The sequence below is a fragment of the Lepisosteus oculatus genome, chromosome 25 (assembly GCF_040954835.1).
Source record: "Lepisosteus oculatus isolate fLepOcu1 chromosome 25, fLepOcu1.hap2, whole genome shotgun sequence".
Classification (NCBI taxonomy): domain Eukaryota; kingdom Metazoa; phylum Chordata; class Actinopteri; order Semionotiformes; family Lepisosteidae; genus Lepisosteus; species Lepisosteus oculatus.
Window position 1 is genome coordinate 9,039,007 of NC_090720.1, and position 27,062 is coordinate 9,066,068.

At 47.3% G+C, this 27,062-nt stretch overlaps 1 protein-coding gene across 7 annotated transcripts in view; it reads right to left on the bottom strand.

The window, feature by feature from the left end:
* Positions 1-27,062, bottom strand: part of LOC102695504 (pleckstrin homology domain-containing family G member 5) — a 101,177-nt gene that overhangs the window by 58,194 nt on the left and 15,921 nt on the right. For all 7 annotated transcript variants that reach the window (XM_069183608.1, XM_069183607.1, XM_069183605.1 and 4 more), the window contains exon 2: positions 17,754-17,830. In XM_069183608.1, coding sequence (XP_069039709.1) covers positions 17,754-17,830 — 77 coding nt within the window. The remainder of the gene's footprint in view (positions 1-17,753; positions 17,831-27,062) is intronic.

Here is a 27,062-nt window from a genome sequence, read left to right on the forward strand (position 1 = left end):
TTATTTTTATTATTATTGCTTACACTTATATAGCGCTTTTTCTGGACACTCCAGTCAAAGCGCTTTACAGGTGGGATCCCCTCCACCACCACCAATGTGTAGCATCCACCTGGATGATGCAACGGCAGCCATAGTGCGCCAGAACGCTCCCCACACACCAGCTCTCAGTGGGGAGGAGAGCAGAGTAATGTAGCCAGTTCAGAGATGGGGATTATTAGGAGGCCATGATTGGTAAGGGCCAACGGGAAATTTGGCCAGGATGCCGGGGTTACACCCCTACTCTTTTCGAGAAACACCCTGGGATTTTTAATGATCACAGAGAGTCAGGACCTTAAATTAAATAGCAAAGGGGAGTTTTAAATGGTCTCCACGTCCTGCAACACTAAACCATGGATCAGACTATCAGTTAGGGGTCGGGGGCATGACGAAGCGCCATTCCTCCCCGAGACCTCCTCCTCTCCTTGACTCTCGCCTCCCCACCCCACCACCCTCGCTCCTGCCCACACCGCTGCCTTCGCCCCGGCTCGGCTCCCAGCTCCAGCCCACAAGAGCGCAGCACCTTGGGACCCCACCCCGTCCCCTGCTCAGCTCTCCGTCGTGTCGCCCGAGCCGCCCCTTCGGCCCTCCCGCGGTCTGCTTGCGGAGGCATGGCGTCCGCAGAGCCCCGTGACCGCACAGCCCCGCGCAGCGTGCCTGGCGGGGGAGCCCCACAGTTGAAACGGGGGAAAAGCAGCGATACAAGCTTCGCCCTGAACGACTTGTCCTGCACGCCAGCAGAAGGGCCAGACGCCCTGGCCCTGGGCTGCCGCGGGGCAGGGTTAACCCTTCGCAAACCGGGGTGCGCCGCTCCCCACGCCAACTGACCAGGGACCGCTCAGGGGTCATTCCAGGCAGACAGGTTTTTTTTTTTTTGTTGACCCCACAGAAAGAGAAGCAGGATTTCCTTCTGGGCAAAAAAAAAAGAAGTGGCTTTGAAGTTTTGGCCTGAGCGAGTCTGTTTACCAAGCTTTCAAGAAAGGGCTTCAAGTCTGTTCTATGCCAACACCGGTCTGGACAGATTAAAGAATTCCTATTAAGCCAAATCATTCAGGAGCAGTGCCGAAAATCTTTCAACTTTTTGCAGCTAAAAAGGGGTCAGATAACATTTACTCTTCAAAGGCATCTCCTTATCTTTAATTTATCTATGAAAGTGGTAATAAAAATTAAGCTACTGTTGGATTATGCGTTATCAGAAAGTGAATTCCTTCCTGGACAAAAACAAAACTACAGAAATTGGGATGTGTGATTCACCCTGAATCCCGTTTGTGTAGTATGTGGCTACACCCCAGAAGGACTAAACTACGACTGAATAATGACAGGCTGTTGTTTTTAAAGTGCACTTTGCTACATAGCCAAATTGGCTTCATATATTCCAAAGAAACAAACCGAGCAAGAGACTGCAGGTATGCATAGGAAAGGGGAAAAATTAATTTGCATTTAAAATCTAGAATTTGAACTTAGAAAATTAGTTTCAGTTTATTCGGAGTAAACAGTGGCTCATATTACTCTTGAGTCAAAATCTTTGAATTTCATCATATTTATCACAGATTTTTGCTAGATAGGATTTTCAAAAAGCGTTAATGTCAAGCAAAGGAATTTGCACAGATCTGAAAACAAATATCTGAATCTGAAAATGACTAACTTCAGGAGAACCTTGCTTTACCAAGTTAAGGGTAGCTGTTAAAGCTTAAAGATATTTACAGCAACATCTGAAAGTAGTTGTGTATGTTAAGGGCCCTTTCCTGTTTTTTTTTCTGTCTGAATTTCCTGCATATCCTGTTAGCGGCCTGTATCTATTCTGCATTACTGCACAGAATGTGTCTTGTCCTGAGCAGAAAAAATAGAAACACATTAAGTAACATGCCCAAAATGTATATTTACATCCTGCTGCTTCTGGGCCTTCATGTGGTTGTGGTATACAGCTACAAAAAACTGTAAAAACTCATTCGAAATATACTGAATCGCCTTAGAAATTAAGAAATCAATCTCAGCTTCTACATAAACACAGTTTTTAGTTTATTGTATTGGCTACAACTTTATATCAAAGAACATTTCCTCACTTGCAAATGCATTTCTAGCAAAAAGTGTTCAAAACTCACATGGATGACCAAGTCAAACTTCCCTGGTTAATTACCTCACTGAGACATGGATGTGAAGTTGGAACAGACATTTGCATCACAGGCAGAGAGGCAATCAAATCTAGGGGACTTTCAGTGATGCAGCCCTGGGATACTGGCTCGTGATGTTCCTGCTGTAGGGTGCGGATGATTATAATTGGGTTTGTGGGCTATTCTGTGATTCCATGATTGCATCAGCAGCTGTAATTGGTGCAGTGTAGGGTATCACTCATGGTCCTGGCTCTGGTTTGTTACAGATGGTTGACCAGGCCTGTGTTAATCACAGTTCCCTCCGGTCAGCCGGTAGCCCTGATGGACATTGGTGACGGACTTCCTTGCTAGCAGTATTCCCCAAGAGCATTCCTCCTCTTGCTGTGAAACTGTGTCAAGGCAGAATTAAAAGGTCTGTACTGTCTCCCTTTATTGCATTTCATTTTACAGAAGAAATTAAAAATCCTTAAAACTGATCATAAAAACTAACATTTCCTACGGGTGCATCACAACCCCTCATGTGATCATAGAGATGTTGCATCACTATAAACCTTGCGTAGCTAAAAAAGGCTGCATTTCGGGATTATTTTGTCCTGCAAAGCCACACATGGTAAAGTGTGTGGGCAGAATTCACAAAATAGATGGAACTTTGGATAATTTTACAGAGCATTTTAAAGAAGAAGACAATGACCCATGGAGTGCTGTCGGCGTGGAGTTTGTACGTTGTCCCTATGTTTGCGTGGGTTTCCTCCCACAGACCAAAGACATACTGGCATGTCAATGGGCATATTGGCCCTGGTGTGAGTGTGTGTCTCTGTGTGTGTCCTGCGATGGACTGGTGTCCCGTCCAGGGTGTGTGAGAGTGTCCTGCGATGGACTGGTGGCCCGTCCAGGGTGTGTGAGTGTGTGTGTCTCTCCCTGTGTGCGTCCTGCGATGGACTGGTGTCCTGTCCAGGATGTCTTGCACCCATTGCTTGTTGGAATAGGACCCTGAACTGGATAAGGCATTTAGAAAAAGAATGGATGGAAGACAATGACTCATGGTTTTATATTTTACTTAATTTAAAATATTTTGAGTCAGTTTTGAATGTATTTAGAAACAGCAATGCCCATGGTAAATAACACAGAGCTCATTAAGTTAAAGGACTGAAGGTTTATAAAAAACGTTCTCTCAATCTTTCGTACACCTCCTGCAAAGACTTGTGAAAGTCCCGTGCCCTGAGATGCACAGTGGAAGTGAGTCAGAACAAAGCAGCACAGTCCCGTGGGGGCAGCAGAGAGGAGTGCTCTCTCTTGCAGGTGTATCCAGCCCAGGTAAAGGCGTCATTGAACCTTCTGCTTTCTGCTCCAGCTGAGCTCTGGATGACTTGATTTTAATAAACAGCCTACTGTATAAGCTTACTAAGAGGATACTGCCATTACTCCCCAGCTCTGTGCTTCCTGACCGCTTAAAACTGCAATTTATTATTTGTCAGGATCACCAAAAGATATAATCTGGTTTACTCCTTTTCCAAAACATGCATTCTGGATGGCAACTTTACCCACAAAGAATTTACAAACATAAACAGAAAGGACCACATGCTCTTTAGGAACTGTTGGGTGAAAGCAAAATTACAAAAGAGGTTGGTAAGGAGGATTGGTACCCTGTTGTTGACACTTTTCTTTATTCTTCAGCCTCGCTAATTAGATTGGTTGCGTCTGCGATCGTGGTCACACGGTTAGGTGCTAATGATGCATTTGGCCCTTTCAGAAAGAAGTGCAACTTTATTTTGCCTCCAAAAATCCACCCCCCACATTTCACAATGGTCTAAAACAGTCTTCTAGAATGCAATTAATTTTTAGATGCAATCTATGCAATTGCAATTAATTTGTAAATTGTATTTTTTTAAACTAACCAGGTTTTAACTATTTGGCAATCCATACACATACATAAGCATTCAATATTATATTATTAGGTTTAGAACACCCTTTAATGTGGCCTATGAGACCTGCGCAGTGATCACTCTCCTGGACTACGGCTGGACATTTCTTGTCCTGCAACAGGACTACTCTCCTCACAGCCTTTCCAATCCATTGCACAATGTTGCTACAACCAGTGTCTTTGGTAATTGATAATTAGCAGTATCCGTGTAACAACAAAGTAATGCAGCAGATCAGCATGAAAGCTGTATTAATCCTATTAGACAGCACACAGTTATTAGGCATGTCATAATATCGCTTAAATGTACTGTGTTTACCAGCGATACCTCCTAACACGAATTCATGGCAGCCTGTGGTAACTCAGGGAGTCAAGTGAATAAACATGATATCAGAATTAGACTCGTATCAGGGGCCAACGCCTTGTCTAGAAATCGTATATTGACTTTTTTATTTATGGAAAAGTAGATGCCTGGAGGATGGCACCCCGTTCCCTGGAATTATTTTATGTTTCATGCAGCCGAATGTACTACCCCCTCTATCACCACCATCTCCCCTCCAAAAATAAAGACTCCAATCACAACTGCAGATCGCAAGAAAACTGCAGAGCGAACTGTTCCCCCCTCCTTCAAAACAGCTGAACCTGTAAAAGCCTGTGGTTTCGGTTCCAGCTCACTGTGTGCAACATAACATCACACAGCCTTCTAAGGAAATGGGGAAAAAAAAACCTCTGGCAGCTATTCAAAGAAGTCTATTTAGCAACTAAAGATTTTTTTTTTCCTGAAGAAATAAATCTAACAACATTGACATAATTTAATGGGCAAGAAACAACTCGTTTTAAACAATCTCCTTCTAGTATTTGGTCCAAGGTGCCCGGATTTCTTTTCTTTCTCTGCACTGACTTTGTTTTTGTCGAGCCCTAAACTTGAACCCTTCTTTACAACCGTGATAATCGTCCCAGCGAAACCACGCTCACACACACACACACAAGTTCCCACCACCTTGACGCATCTTCTCCCCACGAAGTGTGGACTGAGCAGTGTGCAGACCCAAAACGTTTCCTCGCTGGCAGCATATCAGAAGGAAAGCTCTGGGCAGAGGCAGTTTTCAGACATAGCATTTAGATTAGTTATTCTGTACTGGCTTGTAGCCACACCAATTGCACTTTCACATGCGAGACTGCGAAGTGATTTTTGGCTGCCAGCTGCAGTCCGATGATTCCCCCCCCCCTGCTAAAGACCTGCCGTTACCTTTGAAACAAAGAGAGGTTCTGCTTTTAAACGGGGTCCACAGCCTGACCGCGTTAATTAGCAGAGAAAGAAAGATCAATTAAGTCATTGGAGGGCAGGTCGCTGCCATGCTCCGCGCGCCCCAACGGATGAGCCCAGTTTTTGTTTTTTAAAACGACCTGCCTTCATTTAAATTGCTTTCCGTTTCACTGTTCCTCGATTTGGGAAAACTCCACCCCAGTATCAACACACCCCTTACAATCCCACAGGTGAGAAACATGAATGAAACAACAGAGGAGCTTCTCCCTTGTCAAGTCACTTAAGAGAAAACCCTACATACCTGGTGAGGCTAGGGATGTGTTTTGAAGGGGAGGGGGTTACAAGTTACGTATTTGCTTTAAGTCTATATTTTCCTTGTTGGCTATGGAAGAAAAACATATCCCAAGCACGCTAATAACATGACCAACGATATCAGTTAACGACGGATGAGATGGGTTACATCTGAACAAGACGGCACCGCTTAGCTTGTGCAAGGATCTACAGAGAAATACAAAAACATTTCACCTGGAATGGAAGTCAAAGAAAAAATGCATGGGAGATAAATGGAGAGCAATCAGTAAACAGGAGAACCCAGAGGGAAAACTGAATTATTTGGACAGAAGCTAATGTGTGAGCACATGATTATGATGCAATGGTGCCACCTTCCTAACACAGTGTGGGCTAGTTTATTATTGTTATTGTCTCTAAATTGTTTTTTTCTGCTTGTGTGTGAATGGCTTGTGAGGGACTGGTGTCCTGTCCAGGGTGTGGTCCTGCCTTGTGTCCTGTGAGGGACTGGTGTCCTGTCCAGGGTGTGGTCCTGCCTTGTGTCCTGTGAGGGACTGGTGTCCTGTCCAGGGTGTGGTCCTGCCTTGTGTCCTGTGAGGGACTGGTGTCCTGTCCAGGGTGTGTCCTGCCTTGTGTCCTGTGAGGGACTGGTGTCCTGTCCAGGGTGTGGTCCTGCCTTGTGTCCTGTGAGGGACTGGTGTCCTGTCCAGGGTGTGGTCCTGCCTTGTGTCCTGTGAGGGACTGGTGTCCTGTCCAGGGTGTGGTCCTGCCTTGTGTCCTGTGAGGGACTGGTGTCCTGTCCAGGGTGTGGTCCTGCCTTGTGTTCTGTGAGGGACTGGTGTCCTGTCCAGGGTGTGTCCTGCCTTGTGTTCTGTGAGGGACTGGTGTCCTGTCCAGGGTGTGTCCTGCCTTGTGTCCTGTGAGGGACTGGTGTCCTGTCCAGGGTGTGGTCCTGCCTTGTGTCCTGTGAGGGACTGGTGTCCTGTCCAGGGTGTGGTCCTGCCTTGTGTCCTGTGAGGGACTGGTGTCCTGTCCAGGGTGTGTCCTGCCTTGTGTTCTGTGAGGGACTGGTGTCCTGTCCAGGGTGTGGTCCTGTCTTGCGGCCTGTGAGGGACTGGTGTCCTGTCCAGGGTGTGGTCCTGTCTTGCGGCCTGTGAGGGACTGGTGTCCTGTCCAGGGTCTTTTCCTGCCTTGCTCCCTGCGATGGACTGGTGCCCTATGCCAACAGGATGACTATTACCAGAATTAGGCGGCTTTTTGATTACGGTTGGATGAAATTCCTGATCCACTTAAAAAAGAAGTATACTTTCAAAAGTATGTCAACAAATATCTCAGCTATCCAGACCAGCAGAAATATACTTCCAGGACAGAGAAATAATCTTTTAACTTAGGCACTGCACTGTCTTTTCTGATTTTCCTCTGTGATTTCACACCCCAAATTAAATTGAAAATCGTGGCTAAAACAAACACCACGAAATCTCCACTGCAGCACCTCCGAGTCGATAGCGGTTACCATGGCCACCACCGTGTACCGTGTCATATCTGTTCACCAAATGGACATACAGTGTTTGAGGGGACATCCTGAGGTTTGTATAGCAAGGAAATAAAATTGGTGGAAATGTGGGATCAGTCAGGTGAAGAAAGAATCACTCTCCTCCCGGCCTGACTTCTAAGAGAATAGTACTGGCACTCCCCTAGAGGAACAGTTTAACTCTTAAATTATGGTCTTAAACTCCCACAGAGGCCAGGCTGCCCTTTCATACTTTTTAACACTCCTGCACTCCCACTAAGTGATTTGTAACTCAATTGTAAAAATGAACTTCTTGAACCCGCTCTGGAGAGGACAGTTCGATATTTCCAGAAACAACAGGCACACCACGTCGCACCTGGGGCTGCTCCTGAGAAATGACTCAGACACGTTTTCTCCCCGGCCTGCCTCCGGAACCTTCCTGCTGCGGGCGGGCAGGAAAAGGCAGCGATCGGAGGCGCGGAGAGCCTGCCGCAGCACGCCAGCAGCCGAGCCTCACCGCCACGCGCCGGCTTCGTCATCAGCCCCTGGCATGAGGGCTGGACCTCCTCCCCCATTGGCTGAGCACCCAGCGCGGGGTTCCGCGGGCTCCGTGCAGGCATAGCGCCGCCCTGCTGCCTGCACCTGGTGGGCAGCTAATCCCCACAGCTCCCAAGGCGGCGACTCGCAGCACAGGGGCAGGACAGGCCCGGAAGAGAATCACTGCAAAACCCTGGAAAGATCTGCAGCTCTGGAAGCAAAAGCGCAGCAGAAGCGAGGAAGACGCACAACATAAGTGAAAGACAGCAAGGCCTTTCTGGACCGTTTTTTAAGTGAAGTGGCCGGGCTCACAATTGGGTTGAACCCGCGGTTCTGCTCCTACAGTGTCGCCCTCATGCTAGCCTGAACCACACGGCAAGAGTCAGTTTACACTTGAGAAAACTGTTTATATAAAACGGGCAAGATTCCTCATGTGAAATGTAAGAGGGGAAAAAGTACTTAATAGTTTATTCCAGTACAAACACTGCCTTTCTTTTAGAGTCTAGGTTGATTTCATATGCTGTTGACAGAAAATTGTGATATCATCAGCCTTTCATTCTTAATTGTAAATTAATTCAAATACTTTAATTGCAATTAAAGTATTGCGTGTCCAGATGATTAAATACTGCCTGGTTTCGGCCCATTGCTGAGTTTCTTGACTCTATGGAAAAATAAAAGCCAATAGCGCCTAATGAACATTGAAGGCCCAACTCAAATGGCCTCAGATTAGCAAATACATTATACAGCAAATACAGCACTTTTCATATTGAGCACCACGCTCAGGGCACAAGAATGTGCTTCATATTCCCAGTTAGAGGACTCTGTCTCCTCTTTTCCAGCTGAGGAGTTAATTAACCCTTTAACTCAATAAGATCCTTCATTGGAAATGTTTTTACCATGTGCAGTTCAAGCACGTTGGGCAGGATTAAGAGCTAGCTCTTCTTTTTGGTTTCTTGGTTCAGCGAACAGGCATCTGAAACTACACCCAAGAAAATCCAGGAATGTTTATATGGGAGTGCGAGATTCACTTTAATTCCCACCTGTGTCTGTACACTATGTCATTAATGAGCCAGAGGAGGAGCTGTTTGTTTTGGTAACCATCTACAGAGGGATAATTGGGAAAGCAAGGACTGAGTGCGGCGAACAGCTTTGTTTTTGTGAAAAAAAGATTGAACACAACAGTATTGCCAAATTCAACCATTGTCACAGGGCACGGTTTTGACACAGGAGAGAAAGCGAATGCGGAGAGCATCCCACAGGCGGCCATGATCAGAGGTGCCGATACGAAGTTTAGAGAACAGATGGCCTATTGGTGGATGTCAAGCCAACAGGGAAGGGAAAGAGAGCACAGAGAGTGGTCTCCAGCATAATCCCAAGAATGGAGTCATTTCAGACAGCAAAACACTGTGCAGCTCGTAACGCAACAGCATTTTCATCTGGCCATCTGGTAATTCAGAAACCACCGCACTGGCACCGGCCTTCAGTTATTTTTAGTTGCGAGACATTAACATGTCCTTCTAAGCCATATTTATTGGGCTACTTGTTATATAACAGCAATAAAAAAGGTCGAAAAAATGTATTGATCAAAATAATGTATTGTGCAGACAGATTTAGATTTAGTACGTCTACGGCATGTGGAGCACAGAACTTTCTCTCACAGATCTCATGTGCGAGCAGATAAACATGAGTGCTTCTGCACACACATCCCTTAAGCCACAGTCCCAGTGTCAGAGGGCTGGGTGCGTTCAGTAGTTCAGTGTTAGAGGCTGTACTGCAGTGTGTTCAGAAGCTCAGAGTTAGAGGGCTGTGCTGCAGTGTGTGCAGTAGCTCAGTCTTAGGGGGCTGGGCTGCAGTGTGTTGAGTAGCTCAGAGTTAGGGGGCTGGGCTGCAGTGTGTTGAGTAGGTCAGTGCTAGAGGGCTGGGCTGCAGTGTGTTCAGTAGCTCAGAGTTAGAAGGCTATGCTGCAGTGTGTTCAGTAGCTCAGAGTTAGAAGGCTATGCTGCAGTGTGTTCAGTAGCTCGGTGTTAGGGGGCTGCACTGCAGTGTGTTCAGCAGCTCGGTGTTAGGGGGCTGCACTGCAGTGTGTTCAGCAGCTCGGTGTTAGAAGGCTATGCTGCAGTGTGTTCAGTAGGTCAGTGCTAGAGGGCTGGGCTGCAGTGTGTTCAGTAGCTCAGAGTTAGAAGGCAATGCTGCAGTGTGTTCAGTAGCTCAGAGTTAGGGGGCTGGGTTGCAGTGTGTTCAGTAGCTCGGTGTTAGGGGGCTGCACTGCAGTGTGTTCAGCAGCTCGGTGTTAGGGGGCTGCACTGCAGTGTGTTCAGTAGCTCGGTGTTAGAAGGCTATGCTGCAGTGTGTTCAGTAGGTCAGTGCTAGAGGGCTGGGCTGCAGTGTGTTCAGTAGCTCAGAGTTAGAAGGCTATGCTGCAGTGTGTTCAGTAGCTCAGAGTTAGGGGGCTGGGTTGCAGTGTGTTCAGTAGCTCGGTGTTAGGGGGCTGGGTTGCAGTGTGTTCAGTAGCTCGGTGTTAGGGGGCTGGGCTGCAGTGTGTTCAGTAGCTCGGTGTTAGGGGGCTGGGCTGCAGTGTGTTCAGTAGCTCGGTGTTAGGGGGCTGGGCTGCAGTGTGTTCAGTAGCTCGGTGTTAGGGGGCTGGGCTGCAGTGTGTTCAGTAGCTCAGAGTTAGGGGGCTGGGTTGCAGTGTGTTCAGTAGCTCGGTGTTAGGGGGCTGGGCTGCAGTGTGTTCAGTAGCTCGGTGTTAGGGGGCTGGGCTGCAGTGTGTTCAGTAGCTCGGTGTTAGGGGGCTGGGCTGCAGTGTGTGCACATACAGTGCCCTCAGAACATACAGTATTTTACTCTCCTTTGGATTTTTCTCCTATTTGATATGTTGCAAACTCATATAGAAATAATTTTATATGGGATTTCCCATCACTGATCTACAGAAACTGATCATGTTAAAGTGGAACAAATTTTGTCTTACACACAACTTCAATAAAACACTGAAAGGTCCTGATGTGATAAGTATTCACCTTGTCAAGTCAAGTATTGTCAAGTCTTGCTATGACACTCCAATTGAGCTCAGGTACAGCCGATTTCCTCTGAAAATATTAAACAATATCAGCCTGGCTCATCAGAACACACTGTAAGTGTAAGGAGTTATAATTATTATCAAACATTGACCACCATTCTTCTCCAGATGGGTTCCTAACCAAGCTGAATGTCTGTTGCCTACATGAGTGACAAAGTTCAGGGAAAGTTTAAAAACTTAAATTGACAAAACGAAAACTCCGGCAGGTCAGCCTGCCTCGGCTGACTCCCAGCCACCGCCCCCCTCCATCTCTGCCCTCCAGCAGCTGTTTGTACTGGGAGGGGACCCGTTGCCGTGGATACCACCCGCCCGGGCCTCCACCTCGACCGGCCGGGTGCTGTCTGTTCCTGCCCCAGGGTATTCTGCCCCCGTCGGCTCCCAGCGATGGGCAGCGACGCCACGTCCCGCCCTGCGGGGACTCCGAGGAAGCCGTCGAGCCAAACACGAGTCAGCACGAGGGCTCCCGTCGGGCAGCTGGACATGTCGGACATGTAACGGAGACGAAGCTGCACACCTGCCTGCGACCTTTGACCTCCGCAGGAGCTCTCATCTATAGGCCGCCCTGTGTCGAACCTGGCACTGCCCCTGCAAGGGCATTGTTACTCGTCTGTCAAAATCTCTTTAATGCCTGAAACTTTCCTAGTATAGGAAACATGCAGCTCGGAGGAGAGGAGTGAGGCAACAGCCCCCCATTCAGTTGTATACCCCGAGCGTGACGCCATGTGGCTTCTTTAACTGATGTCCAGTGGCATCTGGCGACATGTCCACCTGGGTCTCCACGCTGGTGTTACTGCAGGTACGAGGCCAGAGGAGGTGTGGGTGTTTATATTTTAAAAAGCACCTGGGTCTCGCATGGGCAGAGTAATCTTATCAGCCCACCCACGATCAAATGACAAGGAAAAATGCCAAACCCTCTTATTCAAATACTCCCACATGGGGACCACTGAATCAGAACCATCTCTCTCTCTCATCGTGCTACCTGTTTAAACAACCCACTCCCCGTCCAGCCTGGCATCGGAGCCAGGCGATACAAAGAAAGCGCACTCAAGCTCGTCTCTCGTCCCGCCTGTCTCCTTTTCTTTCCCGTTTCCTGCCCGCCCCACACAAGGAAAGGCTCTGCGCGTTCCCCGTCTCTCCTCCTGTGCCCGGTCCAGTATCCTGAAGACTCCAGCTGTTAGTAAGGCACCTTCTGCCAAGTATGTTGGTCTGTTCACAACATTTGACTCTGAGAGACGGGACTAACGATTTGGGAGAAAGACAATCCCTCTTTAAAAAAAAAGACAATCCCTTTAGATTATCATCAAACCCAGGCTAAGGCTGCCATCAAACAAACTAGTAATCACTTTTAGTGATAATAAAAGACACGTTTGAATTTTTTTCATGAAGAAATAACACCACGCTTTGAAGAAGACTAGGGGAATATCCATAAGGAATTTATATAGGCCTTTGAATTTATATCTTATCGGCATCTTGAGTGCTTTCCTGGAAAGGGGGATTCTGGGAGGGGGGGTCTCAGAGTTGTTTTGCTCCTGGGCAGGACCAGAAGGCTTAGCTTAGTGGACCCCTTCAGTGTGGCGTCTCTCGGTACCCAGTGTCCAAACAAAAACAGGGCACAGACACTCAACCTGCTATTCCCTGACCAAGACCGGGACAGGGACAGAGGCAGAAGAGGAGAATGGGGAACAAGACACAGACAGAAGAAAACTAAAGACAAGAGAAGAGCAGGAAAAAGGGAGAGTGGGAAGGAGGGAAGGAAAAGTTTCTCTCTTCTTGAAAAACGGTGCACGAGGGGAGACAGAAGAAGATGCCAGGGGCAGAGGGGGAGAAAGACAAGAGACCCAGAGGAAGGAGGCGAGGAGGAAAGCACAGGAAAAGATCTCCTGCAACCTGCTTCCACTTCTCCTCTTTGACCACCAGCATGACATCACAGACACTGGCTGCGAGCTCGTTTCCGCCCAACCTGGGCGCAGGAGGCCAGCGAAAGACAAAGGAGGACAGGAAACAAATCACAGCCTCTGTGTGAAGGGATTTACAAGACGCCCGGCCAGCGAAAAAACGTTTATAAGACCGAAAGGGCTTTTGCAGACAAAGACAGGACAAACAAAGCAAAGAGGAGAGGCAGGCAGCAGAATGCAGGGAAAAGAAATGACAACAGGAATCCACTTCTGCACTGGACACAGAGTAAAGCCAAGTTTGACTCTGCATTCCAGGAAACAGCCCAGTGGACTAAGGATTTTTATTTGACTTATTTTTGGAGACTCTTCACCTTTCATTCAGATCACTGCCTTTCTAGTGCTTAGAGACAAAAGAAGAGCATCACAGCATTATAACGAGGTTTGCAACCAGCAGGTCCAATAAGCAGCGCGAAAACCAAGTTAATGAATGAATAATCAGTTCATCGGCCATTAAGAAGTGGGTTTTCTCAAAACATGCCAGTGGAAGGAACGGGAAGGTATGTAATTTGACTACCCCTGTTATGAACAGTACGGCATTGGAAAATCAGATCCTTTTCTCCTGGTTCACTGCTTCCCCCTGCTGGTGACCATCAGCCAGTACCTGCTACTGCAGACGTCTCAGCCCCTGCTGGTGACCATCAGCCAGTACCTGCTACTGCAGACGTCTCAGCCCCTGCTGGTGACCATCAGCCAGTACCTGCTACTGCAGACGTCTCAGCCCCTGCTGGTGACCATCAGCCAGTACCTGCTACTGCAGACGTCTCAGCCCCTGCTGGTGACCATCAGCCAGTACCTGCTACTGCAGACGTCTCAGCCCCTGCTGGTGACCATCAGCCAGTACCTGCTACTGCAGACGTCTCAGCAGCACTGTGTTTAGGACAAGAGCACCAAAAGAAAGAAGACAACCCACTGAACACCCAAACTTGAAGCAAGCGTTTCGAATATACAAAGACCTGAGAGGCCTCAATCTGCAAGGACATTCTGAAATAAGATTGTACGGTAAAAAAAACAACTATAGCCGTCACAGACAGCTGTTATAACATGAGCAAAAAACCTGCAATCCAACTGACATCTCTTTTCTGTAGGCATTCAGCTGACGATTGGCGATATTTTAAAATGCTGAACGTCTGACCACATCCTTTCAAGAGTGTGAGCTTTTCAATTACTGCAGTTCACCCCAGTGAAAGCCAAGGCCAGCGGAGTTGTTTGTTCTACAGCCCTAAAAGCCGACAGGTTGCCAAGGTCATGGGAACCTGCCCCCAGCGCGTTTCACCGAAACACGTCGTTACAACACTCCTCAAAGGAGGAGCTTCAGAAATCCACACATTTGCAAAAAATTATTTTTACAGAGAGACGCGGTGATGGCTGGATTTCCTGTCTGAGATTTCCTGCGCGTCTCACCCCCCCCCCCCCTTACAACACGAAGACCAAGCCGGGCCAATTAAAACTGACAGCAGGGTTTCTCTTACGGGCTCTACTGCTCTGGGCTGCCCAGTCAGAGAGCACGCTGCACAAGCAGCACCAGATCCAGAGAAAACTGAACTGAAACTGATTTTGAGGGCAAAGATAAAACACACGAGAGAAACACCAGCCTGAACCTGCTCAATGGAACTAATTAAAGAGCTGTTTGGGGGCACTTGAACAATACGATGATATGCCCTTAATTCACCACTGGCTGGTATGGTACCGTTTTATTGCCCCAAAAGAAGAAAGCAGGACACCTGCATTTGTTAATTTCCAGGGGCGAGGGCTTTCTGGAAAATAGGACCAACAGCTCCTTTTACAAAAGAAGCTGGGACGTCCAGTTCAGGCCTTTCACGTGGGCTAGTCCTGGTTCAGGGAGGGCGCCCGAAGCAAGGTGGGACCTGGCACCTTTCCCAGCAAGTACGTGTGCGAGAGGAGAACATGCCATCTCCCAGCTTCAGGAAAGGCAATAACTGACCGGCGGGCGGGTACAGGGTGCCGATCTCTCTCATCTCCTGATCGCACTGCCAGGAATGTTACATAAGATCCTCCGACGGGGCGAATACGCACAGACAGAGAGCGATGGAGAGAGAGAGAGTCTGCACTCAATTAAAAACAGCCCCCTTTCCCCCTTCGGCCCTCTCTCATCCCACCCTCATTGTAAGATCCTTACATGATAGCCCCCTCCTGACCTCAAGAGGGCAGAGAGTGGCAGACGGGCTTCAGGAAGACCGAGGTCAGCAAGCTCTGCACAGCCAGGCACGCAGACTGGGAGAAGGTGCACTGCAGCCCAAGCCTAACAGCTGCGAAAGTATGCCTCACATTCCAGGCCGGCTGCTAATATTTTATTCTGATCTCACTCAGCTCAAGATCTCACTTCAGTTTCTAAACAGCTTCTACAAGAGAGACTGAAATCAAGAGGCGGCCGAGAGTTGCAAGCCTCAGCACAGGAACAGCCACGCCAAATATGTAGCCCCAATATATTTGGGAAATATAGGGAAATGTATTGCCACCTGATATTTATGCACAAGAAACAAGAACTTGTTTGAGCTCCAAAATACTCGCCTATGGCCTGGAAGAGAAGCAGGAGGAAGGACTGCTGGTCTGGGTGCCGGCTGGGCAGGGACATTAGCTCAACAGGCCTGGCAATATGCATTTCAGAGAACGCACACGTCCCGATAACCTGTCCCAGGGAAGAGCCGATGTCGTTTTCATTTCCGTTCCTCTTCTAGTCTTTTAATGGCCTAATTGTTCGAAACAAGGAGTCAGATCACCTGTTTCACTAGGTCTTAGACTGAGACGCACTTGCCAGACCTGAGGGGTTCAAGTCTGTGGGCACGAGGGGCTGTCTGTCCACCTCGCGCCCATAGCAAGGGGCACTGCTGCCTGAAACCCGTCTCGAAAACCTGGCAAATCCCAACTGGCTCCCTATCAGACAAAATGTACTCAATACTCAGTTCTTCAGATGTTTATACTAGGCTAAACATCTGCTTTTCTTTCAGAATCTGGATCAATTTCATATCCCGTTGACAGGATTTGTTTTATATCACCAGCCTTTCATGCTTAAGTATCACAAGTATTGCAAGTACAGATGATTAAAACACCGCGTGATTTCGGACGATGCTGGAATATTGAATTAATGAAAAAAAAAACCTTTGCCTAATAGCCCCTAATGACCATCTAAGAACGGACTCAAATGTCCTCAGATCGCCAAATACATGATCCATCCATTTTCTAAGCACCTTATCCAATACAGGGTTACGGGATGATATCTTGTTATTCCCTTTCTTAACACCAAGCATTTCAGCAAATATTCTTCCACACTGTTCTTGATTCATTCATTCGCATCATTATTACTCCAAGATAAAAGAAGAGCGTGTGAAATTCTATACATCATAAAACCAGCCAACTCGGTAAAAACTGCCCACCAGACCTCACAGTCTATGGAGTAAAGGAGCACTTACACATCCTTCTCGGCTAATGAGAAATCACAGTCTTTCTAACCAAGCTTACAGTCGCCCAATCACATCTGCACATGTTGGGAAAGCAAGAAAAAAATGAGAATGCATCGGAAGGAATCCCATAATGTCACCACATAAACAGAGCGAGCAAAAATGTCAGGCAAAACACAGAGTCCATCTCCCCACCCTACAAGAATTCTGTGTCCACGAAAGAAATAGCCACCCACTCCAGCGTCTGCCACCAAACCTTGAGGCACAGGTAATAATAATAATAATAATAATAATAATAATAATAATAATAATAATAATTGCTTACACTTATATAGCGCTTTTCTGGACACTCCACTTAAAGCCCTTTACAGGTTATTGGGGATATTCTCCACCACCACCAGTGTGCAGCCCCACCTGGATGATGCGACGGCAGCCATAGTGCACCAGAACACTCACCACACATCAGCTCTCAGTGGGGAGGAGAGCAGAATAATGAAGCCAATTCATAGATGGGGATTATTAGGAGACCATGATTGGTGTGGGCCAATGGGAAATTTGGCCAGGATGCCGGGGTTACACCCCTACTCTTTTCGAGAAACACCCTGGGATTTTTTAATGACCACAGAGAGTCAGGACCTCGGTTTTACGTCTCATCTGAAAGACGGCGCTTGTTTACAGTATAGTGTCCCCGTCACTATACTGGGGCATTAGGACCCACACAGACCACAGGGTGAGCGCCCCCTGCTGGCCCCACTAACACCTCTTCCAGCAGCAACCTTAGTTCTTCCCAGGAGGTCTCCTGATCCTGTGGTGTTTAAGCCTGCTCTGCCTTATGCTCCGTGTTGCGCCCCGCACATAAGCTCATGCCATGATTGCTATTTTTAATTGTGGCAAAGTTGGGTAGCATATTCTTAAATCAAATGCCCAGCCGGATGGGCGTTTGAAGAAAATCAAAGCCCTTCACCAGGCAGTATTTCTGTATTCTGTGCTTGTCAGCAACCTCACACACTATTTTACTTACATCTGCATTTTCTCCCCCCTTCTCTCTCACTCCCTCTTTGGCTGATTCTACGCAGACACACAGGGATGGAACACTTAAGCTTTTTCAAAGAGCAGTAAGAAAAATAACAATAAAAAAATTCCTGCTAAGACAGAGGGACAAAGTACAGTGAGGTTGCTTTCGTCTTGAACTAATCTGGCTGTTCTCATTTTAGAACCAAAGGCAATAAAATAATAATTCATTTCACAGGCCCCATGGCCAGACAGTCTGCTTCATTTTTTACATTTTTTTTTTAACTGGAAAAAAAAGTCTCTCTCATTTTCCACTGTTTGGCAGTACTGCGCAGAAAAAAAAAATCTGCACCACAGCCAATGGATAGTTTTCAAATGTACACTCTTGCAGACTAAATTGAAGTAAGGTAAATTTGATTAATTTCTATTTAAGAACAGTTATGTCACAGCAAAATAAACTGTGTTTTCTTCGGTTGCTCACAGACTGTGCTCTGTCCCGAGAATAAAAGTGGTTGATCCTGCCCAACTGTTGTTCAGACTGGGGACTCAGTGTCAGGGTAGCCCCCTGCCCTTGCCACAGCGTCAAGCTGACCTTTGACCTCTGGCCCCTGACCCCTAACCCCTTTACCTTGGTGGCCCGGCGTCGCTCTGCGCAGTCCGGGTGCTGGCACAGGATGCACTTCTCCTCCACTGGAGGCTTCTCATCTGGGAAAAGAAAGTGAGGGAATAAATACAAAGAACTGACTGGTTAGAGGAAGATGCTCCTCGCCGGGCTGTCCGGGTCACAGGGGGGGCACCTGGACATGGGCTGGCAGCACAGATGTGCACCTACAGCGTGCTCAGGACCACCCAGCCTTCGCCAGCTCCCTCCAGAAACACTCTCCAGCTCAACACGTCTTTCAGTTCTGCGTTCAACATCACCGATCATAGCAAACAAATGGTCTAGCTTGACAGAATAAGAGCAGAGGGCACAGGAACACTGGAATTCTCTCAGGCCGTGCACAGGACAGCTGACAAGACACGGTACGACACAATCTAGACCGTACATTACAGAACGGTACATGATCCAATTCATGGAAGAGAACACTGAACACATGGTAATCCAAGTCAGAGGTGTGTGGTGCAGAGGTGCACTGACATCTGGGGCATGGTACAGTGAGCTGATGCGCACTGGCGTAGGGGGGGACACTGTCCTTAAGCCTAGTGCGGTACAGCCTGCCAGAGCGCAGGCAGAACAGGCTGGCTTGGGCTTTATTGTGACAGCGGATAATGTCAATCTCATCAATTAATGGTAAATCACATCCTATAATCGTCTGCGCCGTTGCCACAAGCCTTTGCAGAGCATTTGTGTCACATGCTGCGATATGGCTGTACCATACAGTGATGACCAGATAACCTCCGTTTGCTTTTTAAACCTCTCTTAGTTTCATCTTATAACCCCTAGATCCATATGTCCGACTATTCAAAATAAAGTCAGTCACCTTTCCAGGCCTGGTACCAAAATTCCCCTTTTCTCATTCTAAAAAACCCTGTAAACATGCAATTTCCCCTTTTCAGGTTTAAAAATGGCAAACTGACAGAAAACACACACACACAACAGATTATCCTGGCAAGCATGAGGTGCTCCAGGGGTTAACTGTTACCCTTACAGTAAAGCTTAAATAAAACACATTACTTACCCCCTGTCTGGCAACCTACCAAAAGTGAGTCAGGGACTCCTGAGATATGTTTATTGAATGTACTACTCTTAACAAACGAAGTGCTACGTGTGACCACACAGTCTACGCTGAGTCCAGATTGATCGTTTCTGGTTAAGGTCAGTTCTTCGCTTCGCTTGAGAAAATAAGAATGTCAGAAAGGTTACAAACAAAAGGATGCCTTTCCACCAACCCGGCATGTTTGATAGTTAGTCGTTAATTGATCCAGTATTCTCATCCAGCCAGGGCATCGATTAGCTTGTTCCACACTCCCACAACCCTTAGTGTAAAGAAGCGCCTCCTGTTCTCTGTTTCCACACCCATGGCCCTCTGGTTCTCTGTGCATTTTGAAGAAATCCACTGTGTCAATTTCATCAGAGCCTTGGAGCATTTTGGTGACGCTTACGAGGTAACGGCATAAACAGATCATTTTCATAAAAAAACTGACTTGCATTCCTGAATTCCAAAAAACCAGGACCCATCCCACAGAACCACATCAAACAAAGCTTTGCCCATGACATCTCTATCAAGACGTCAGTGAGGGACAGTATCTCATTTCTTCACCCTTTGACAGCTGTGCAACAGGTTCAATAAACATCCTTTTGGCAAAAAACTTTGAGGAAAAGAAAAAAAAATCAAACCTTTTCTGACTTGGGGAAAATCAGATTCCTTCAAATGATCTTGCCTAGCTTGCACAGAAAACAACAACTTGCACAATGTCAGAGAAAATGTTCTAGATATTACTTTGTGATTGCCATTAAGCCATAAGCCGTTTAATTTTGTAAAAATGATTCTGGCTAAATGAATATCTCCCCAAGCTAGCGTAAATGATTACTTGTTCCAAAACAGTACAGTGAATGCAGTGTGGTTTAAAGTGATTTTTTTATCAAGTGTGAGCCAATCATTCCCACACACTGTGCACATTTCTAACATTGAGACAGGCGTGATCTTTCACTGTGCAGGCTACAAGGACAGAGCTCACAGAGCAGACAGAATGCAATTCGAGTCCCGACTGGGTCTGTTTTAGCAGTTTGTAAAAACAAAGTAGCAGGCTGGCAGACGGCACAGATCGCCATTCTCTCATCCGCTTTCACTGGGGCAAGAAACAGCACGCACGTCCCCCACTCAGCAAAGACCAACAACAGACGCAAGTGTCCATTCACAGACACACTCACGCGCACGTGAACGCAAACACAGACGGACAACGAGCTGAACATTCCCCTTCTCGGACTCGGGATCTGGCTCTTTCCTCTTCACTCTCCCTCTTTCCCAATTTTTTTTGTTTTGCAAAACATCTGTCCATTGGTGAAGGAAGTGGGAAACAGGTTTGAAGAATCGGAGACTGGGGGAGGTGAGGGGGTTAGGTGACACGGAGCAGAAGAGACAGGGAGAGAAAGCGAGGCATTGAGAACAGGGGAGAAGGGTGAGCGAGAGACTGGACAGCTCTGCAGTACAGAAACGGAGAGGGACAAGGGGAACTGCCAGTCGCCCAGTAGACACAACAGACCCGGGCAGGAAGTGTCCTTATCTGCACTGAGCACTGACGGAGAGGGAGAGCAGGCTCTCTGAACCCTTAAACCCCCTTTACAAAGACTAAAAATATTAAAGCGCTTTGAGTGGAGTGTCCAGAAAAGTGCTATGTAAGTGTAAGCAATTATTATTAAGCAAAATCCCCTCCACAGGCTGAGGAAGACAGATAGGAGAGGCAGAAAAGCAGCAGAGTGAAGCACTCAGACAGAGGGAGAGAGAGGCAGAGAGGCAAGAGCAAGACAGGCTGAGACAGGGAGAGGGAGAAGATGATGGGACACACAGAGACAGGGAGAGACAGGAAGAGGGAGAAGATGATGGGACACACAGAGACAGGGAGAGACAGGAAGAGGGAGAAGATGATGGGACACACAGAGACAGGGAGAGACAGGAAGAGGGAGAAGGTGATGGGACACACGGGGACAGGCAGAGACAGGAAGAGGGAGAAGGTGATGGGACACAGAGACAGGGAGAGGGAGAGGGAGAGAAACAGAGGACGTGGTAGCGGGGGGAGTAGGGTGATGGGGGGCAAAAGGAGAGCAAAAGAGTGCGAAGGCAGAAGGGTAAATGTCAAGGGCAAGGGTGACGAGAGTGAAAAGGCAGGGGCAGCAGAGGGGACAGAGCGAGAGAGATCTGAGGAGCAGGGTGAAGAAAGGACTGAGGCCCCGAAAGGGGGGAATGAGAGAGCGATGGAAAGGAAAGATGATGGGAGAATAGACTAGTTTAAACAGTTTGAGGGACTATTGAAACTCAGATCCGTGAAAACGCACTGTCAAAGTGGTGCTACACTGATGCCCCTTTTCTCCTTTAACTCTATTATAATGAGGTCTTGGGCTCCAGCGTGCCTGTGTGTAAAGGCTGGAACACGGACACACCACTGAGGCAGGGGGCATGAGGTGACACCGCTGGGGTATGACAGCGTGACTGCAGCGCTACTGACTGTAGCGGCACGCCAAACAGGCTGTGCCAGCGTGCAATTCACAGATCGTCAGGCACCACGCTGCAGAACGCACACTGAGCTAAAGATAAAGGCCGTGGTTGTGTGTGATGTCAAGGAAACCCACCCAGCTTCCACAGTGCTCACAGCTGGCAAAAGACACTTAGATCCGAGACCTGCAAATCTCAGGACCGTTGAGCACAGCTGATGTCTGAAAGCCTCATGAATTTTGGGATAAAAAAAAATGCTTGAAGATGCATGAATTATTTCAGAAGGACAGATGTAACAAAAAAAACATTCCATGCACAACAGTTTCTGCTAGCAGACTATAACTACTTTTCTAGTAAAGATGCTGCTATAATAGCATGTTAGAAAGTTGAGCTGGAGCTAAAATAACGCCTGGCTCTCTGGCAAACCAACGAGCAGTCCAGATGATCACTGCTGACCCAACCATGCCTACCGCAAGCAAAACACACAGAGCTCGCCCTGGTGCCGAGCTCCAAGTGCCTCGGAGGGGCAGGAGATGGGTGTGGTGCAAACCTAAAATCAGCATCTTTCTAATAGAGGAAGATCAACACACACGTATCCCCCTCCACTAAGTGCTCTATGATGCCAAAAACACTCCCAGCCACTATCCGTCACCCTCAGCCAGGCTGAACCCAGAACACCGGGCGCACATCTGCAGCTCGTCAGGCCAAAGGTCACTCACAGCTCCCGGCCCACGCCCCGATCAGGCTGTGCCCCTGCCCCGCCTCAGGCCCGCCAGGCGGCTCACGCCCCGACACACATTTCTCAGGGAGCAGCTGCAGCTTCTCCGTTTCCGCGCTCGTCTTTTCCATTCTGCTCCGCCACGGTCCCTGTTCCTGTTCCCGTCCCTGGGCAGGTGGCTTTTCACAGCCGGTTTGGTGGCTGCTCCCGAACAAGCAGAGCCTCTGGGTTATAAAATGAGAGCCGTCACCCCTTATCCTCCCTCCCCCTCCCCACAAAATCAGGCTTCCCACCACCTCACAGGCTTCGCTTTCAAATGAGGCCTTGTGCTTCAGACAGGGCCTGATGTAGGCACATGAGGCTGGGCAACCAAGACCGGCCGTGTTTTTGCACACTGCTCTGGTTTGTGCCTGGTATTGTGCGCCTGTACTCATGCTGTACTAAGGCTACTGGTGTTAAACTGAACAGGAGGAGGAAATTGCAGGGAGGTGCATTTTAAAACAGAGACTCCGTTAAAGACAGATTTTGATCAACATTAAACACTGGACGTGCGAAACCAATTAGCATGACAACAACTGACAACGGTTCCACAGGCCACTGCAAAAGCAGCCGGTTACGTTCCTTAATGCTTGGGCAGCCATGTTACTTATCCTTGCCTGCTTCCCTCACATGCTGCCCCTTAATTGCGGCAGAAGACGTTTAATACGGAAAAGGGTGTAGTGGCACACGCAGGTAAGGCAAAACAATCAGAATTTTAAGATGGGAATGTCTGAGTTTGAAGAAGACATCTATGAAGACATCTGAGGCTTTTATCAACACAGTGTGACATGTTGATTTGTTGAGGCAAATGTGTAGATAAATGGTTAAAACTACAGAATTTAAATAAAGCTATGTCATAGTAAATTGTACAATATGCTATTAAGACTTTACTTCAAATATTGGTTGGTTTTGGCCACTACATTACACAAAATTGGGGTTGATCTGGAATTTGTCCAGAGAGGAGCTACCAGATACATTCCAGGGCTTAATGTAATGTCTTGCACTGACCTGCTAAAAGAACTGAACCTTCTAGTCTGGAACACAGAAGGCTACGAAAGGACCTGATTTAAGTTTTCAAAACAGGCCACGCTGAGCCACTGAACACATTCAGAATTAACAGGGAGACACAAACGATAGGAGAGAGGAGGAAACTACAGGGAAGTTCACTTAAAACTGAGGCCAGAACGTACGTCTTTACACAAAGGGTGGTGGGAGTCTGAGTCGGAGTGGAAGGAAAAGCCAATGGAAGAACAGATGAGGTTGAAGAGTTTGAGAGATGGGGACCACTTAAACCCAGACTGTGAGCTCTATCCATTTCTTCAAGCAAACCAACTTAAAATCCAATTCTTTCAAGAAATAACTGAATGATATCCTCTAATCAATCTGATACTAGCAGACAAACCTAATAAGGCAAACAGCCTCTTTTTCCTTCGAACCCTTCTAACTTTATCAGAAGGTATCTAAAACATCTTTAACAGTGGATGTGGCACCATGGTCTAGGCCAGTGATCACCTGTCCTAGCCACTGATCTACATCTCAGCCCACTCCTTCACTGGGTACATGGGGATGTGTTAGCTTCGTTACTCAGGATGAACCTAATTCTTAGTCAGCAGCAGAAGGCACCACTAAACCTGGGACAGCAGGGACTTCTGGGACCAGGGCTAAAGACCTCTGGCATAGGAAAATACTACCGTGCAAAACTTCTAAGAACTGAACTGGAAATAAGATACGAAACTGAGTAATTAAAATGAGAAAAGATCATATAAAATCTGATTTAACCTAAATTACACCTGGCGCTTTTCGATAATCCTCAAAACGTGAAATCCTCCAAGATCCATCCCATGACGTGTCTTGGAGGATTTCATGTTTTATTTATTGCATTTTTCTGTACTTGAATGCATGTGTCTTTTCCAAATTCCGAAGTTCGGGATAATAAGGGTCTTCTAAAGGTCTAAAGGAGACCGAGATTAAAGAATTCTCGACCAAGTCCATTTAACTTTCTGTCTATTCTGCTGCAGGTCTGAAGGCCTTTGAGCTTGGGCACAGCAGGCTGAAATGAAGGTGGCGGTTTTGTGGGTGTCTGCTCGTGCCCTCCTGTAGCTCCGCCCGCCCCCAGCCTGACACAGGCCGTGTTACTCACGGTCTCGGTGAGGAATTCCTGAGCTCAGCAGTGCTGATTAAACCATTAACAAAAACACTGCACTGTTTATGCTGTATACATAAACACACTCGGTAGTGCACACCACCCCGAGCGAACATGCCGAGAGAAACACTGACTTAACAGCCGCGGCGATGTCTGAGACAGGTACACCACAGCACAGACGTGCACAAATACAATATATGCACAAACAAGTGCACACACTAGCACTACAGCAGACTGCGAGAGGAAAATAACACCAAGAACATAACCATCGCTTTTATAGCCGCCCCAAACCAGGCTGTAACCTTCAGTTCCTCTCTCCAAGTCCCTGCCTTTGAGCACCTCAAGACTAATCACCAACACAGCCCAGTTCCTCAGCTCTAACCACTAGCCCACACTGCCTCCCTCTCTCTCTCCCAGTGCCTCAGCTCTGACCACTAGCCCACAGTGCCTCCCTCTCTCTCTTTCCCAGTGCCTCAGCTCTGACCACTAGCCCACAGTGCCTCCCTCTCTCTCTTTCCCAGTGCCTCAGCTCTGACCACTAGCCCACACTGCCTCTCTCCCAGTGCCTCAGCTCTGACCACTAGCCCACACTGCCTCTCTCCCAGTGCCTCAGCTCTGACCACTAGCCCACACTGCCTCCCTCCCTCTCCCCCAGTGCCTCAGCTCTACCCATTACCTCACGCTGTACCCCAGTGCCTCAGCTCTTACCACTAGTGGGCACTTAGCCCCCGTCTCACAACCCTTTAGCCTCCTCCTGCCAGTGACCCTGGGTTTGAAGCCCCAGCAGGTACACTTGCTCCATGCCCCATTGTTGCTCACTCTCAACGTGTTTCGCATTGCTTAGGAAAGGCAAAGAAGCCAAGTGCACAGAACAGTGAGTTTAAACAAACCTTCAGGAGGAATGTGAAGAATGCAAGTGCCTGTTTTCAATTTGGGTCCACTTTTTGTGCGGCATGCGCTGGCTGACACCACTTTTTTTCCTGTCAACCTTGTCAACCTCTCTCCTGTATCACTCCACTGCAGGGTCTCGTCAGGAAACCGCTGTGCTCCACAGCAGAGCTGCAGGCCGGCGGAAGTGGACCCCACCCCATCCCAGAAGCCACCTGGACTGGCGGAGGAGGAGAAAGATGGGAAGGGTTCGATTCCCCAGTGCCGTTTACGATCTTGGAGAGGGGAAATAGCAAAGTCTTCAAGTGTCACTTTCTATAAGTAAAGAAATGTAGTACCACTTCACTTGAGAGACTGCACGCTGTCCACTCCTACTGAGACTGACCACACTCTTGTGATCAACAGACGCTGGTTGTGTCCAGTCCAGATACCAGAACACACACTGTGAGACACCAAGAATTCTTGACCAAAAGTTTGTTTGTACATCCAGTCAGCACCTAATTTTAAAAACTGAGCTGTTGAATGACTGGGTTTTTAACTCAGTTTGATACTTTATTTGACATTTGATCTTTGTGTTGTTTTGTGTTGCTTCATTGTGCAGCTCGTGTGTGTGTATTCACTGGGTGAATATTTACCGTGATCTCACACCACAGTATATCGCAGCTCTTGTGCAAATTTTACAGTGCTTTGCTAACATGCATGCAATGAAGAGCAATTCATAAATAAAACTGATCACTCAGATATTTGCTGCTATTTTCCCCAAATATGGCCATATGGAACAGAGACTTTCCTTTCCCACATGGCCAAGCTCCACAGCCTGTGGAGAAACACCGTTCTGGTGAATGCGAGACGAGGGAGTTCAGAATTTGAAGTGAATAGGGCATGTATCTCAATTTCTTATAGTTTGGGGCAGGTTTATTTTAAAAAGAAATGCATTACAATTACAACTTACTTATAATAATAATAATAATAATAATAATAATAATAATAATAACATCACTTTATTAACCCTTGAGGGACTTGTTTGAGGGATTACATTTGTGTGGAGGAGTACTTTAGAAATGGAATCAGATATGATGATCTAAGTAGCACGTGCATAATTACTATGAAATACATTACTTACATATACATGCAATACATAGACTCGCTATTTTGCCCAACTTCCTATTAACTCAAAAAGTAATCCCTTAGATTAGAACTGTAATGCAATACCTTATGAAGCTAAGTCATCCCAAAACATCCCAAAAAGTCCAATGAATCTCTCCATTCCTCTTATCTTCTCATGATGTGAAGCAGATTGCGTTAGCACACTCCTGCTTCTTCTCATTAGCCACACAGCAAGCCTATTTTTTATCTTTTATGGACCCACTGTTGTGTTTCTGGATACACTGTTATTTTCCACTCCTTCAAAACCAGTTCCTGCAAACCTTCCCCGGGGCTCACAGCTGGAACAAGCACAATGAAGCCCAGTGCAGTGAGGTTTCAAGTCTGTATTTCTCCATCGCTAGTGGAGGGAAGTACTTGAACACAACCAGCAGATTGGTAATGCAGTATAAATCATAAAACAGAGCAGGCAGCGTGTGCCATCCTGGCCTGATATACTGAGTAGGGCCTGATGCTGCTGTTAAAAAAATAGCAATGGAACAATGAGACAATGTAAATTAATTAAACAGTAGCTAGAAGGTGCAGAATGTTTTCTTTCTTTGCTGTGAAGCCACCTGGCTTGGATTCAAGATCACGGATTCTGAGAAGGTTTCTCAGAATAATCTGAGCACAAAGGACAACGAGAGATTCACTGTAATACTCGTCCTTTACGTTTGATTTACAGTAATGTCCTGAACCCACACAGCTCAGAAATAAAACACCTGTAAAACATGAGAGAATGTGAAGCACCTGCTCTCTGATTAAGGTCTATCTGTACTTTCAGGCTGCAGTCCTGGAGAGGGTCTCTAAAGACACGCAATGCAGCTGTGCTGTCCTCTGAACCAGAAGACAGAG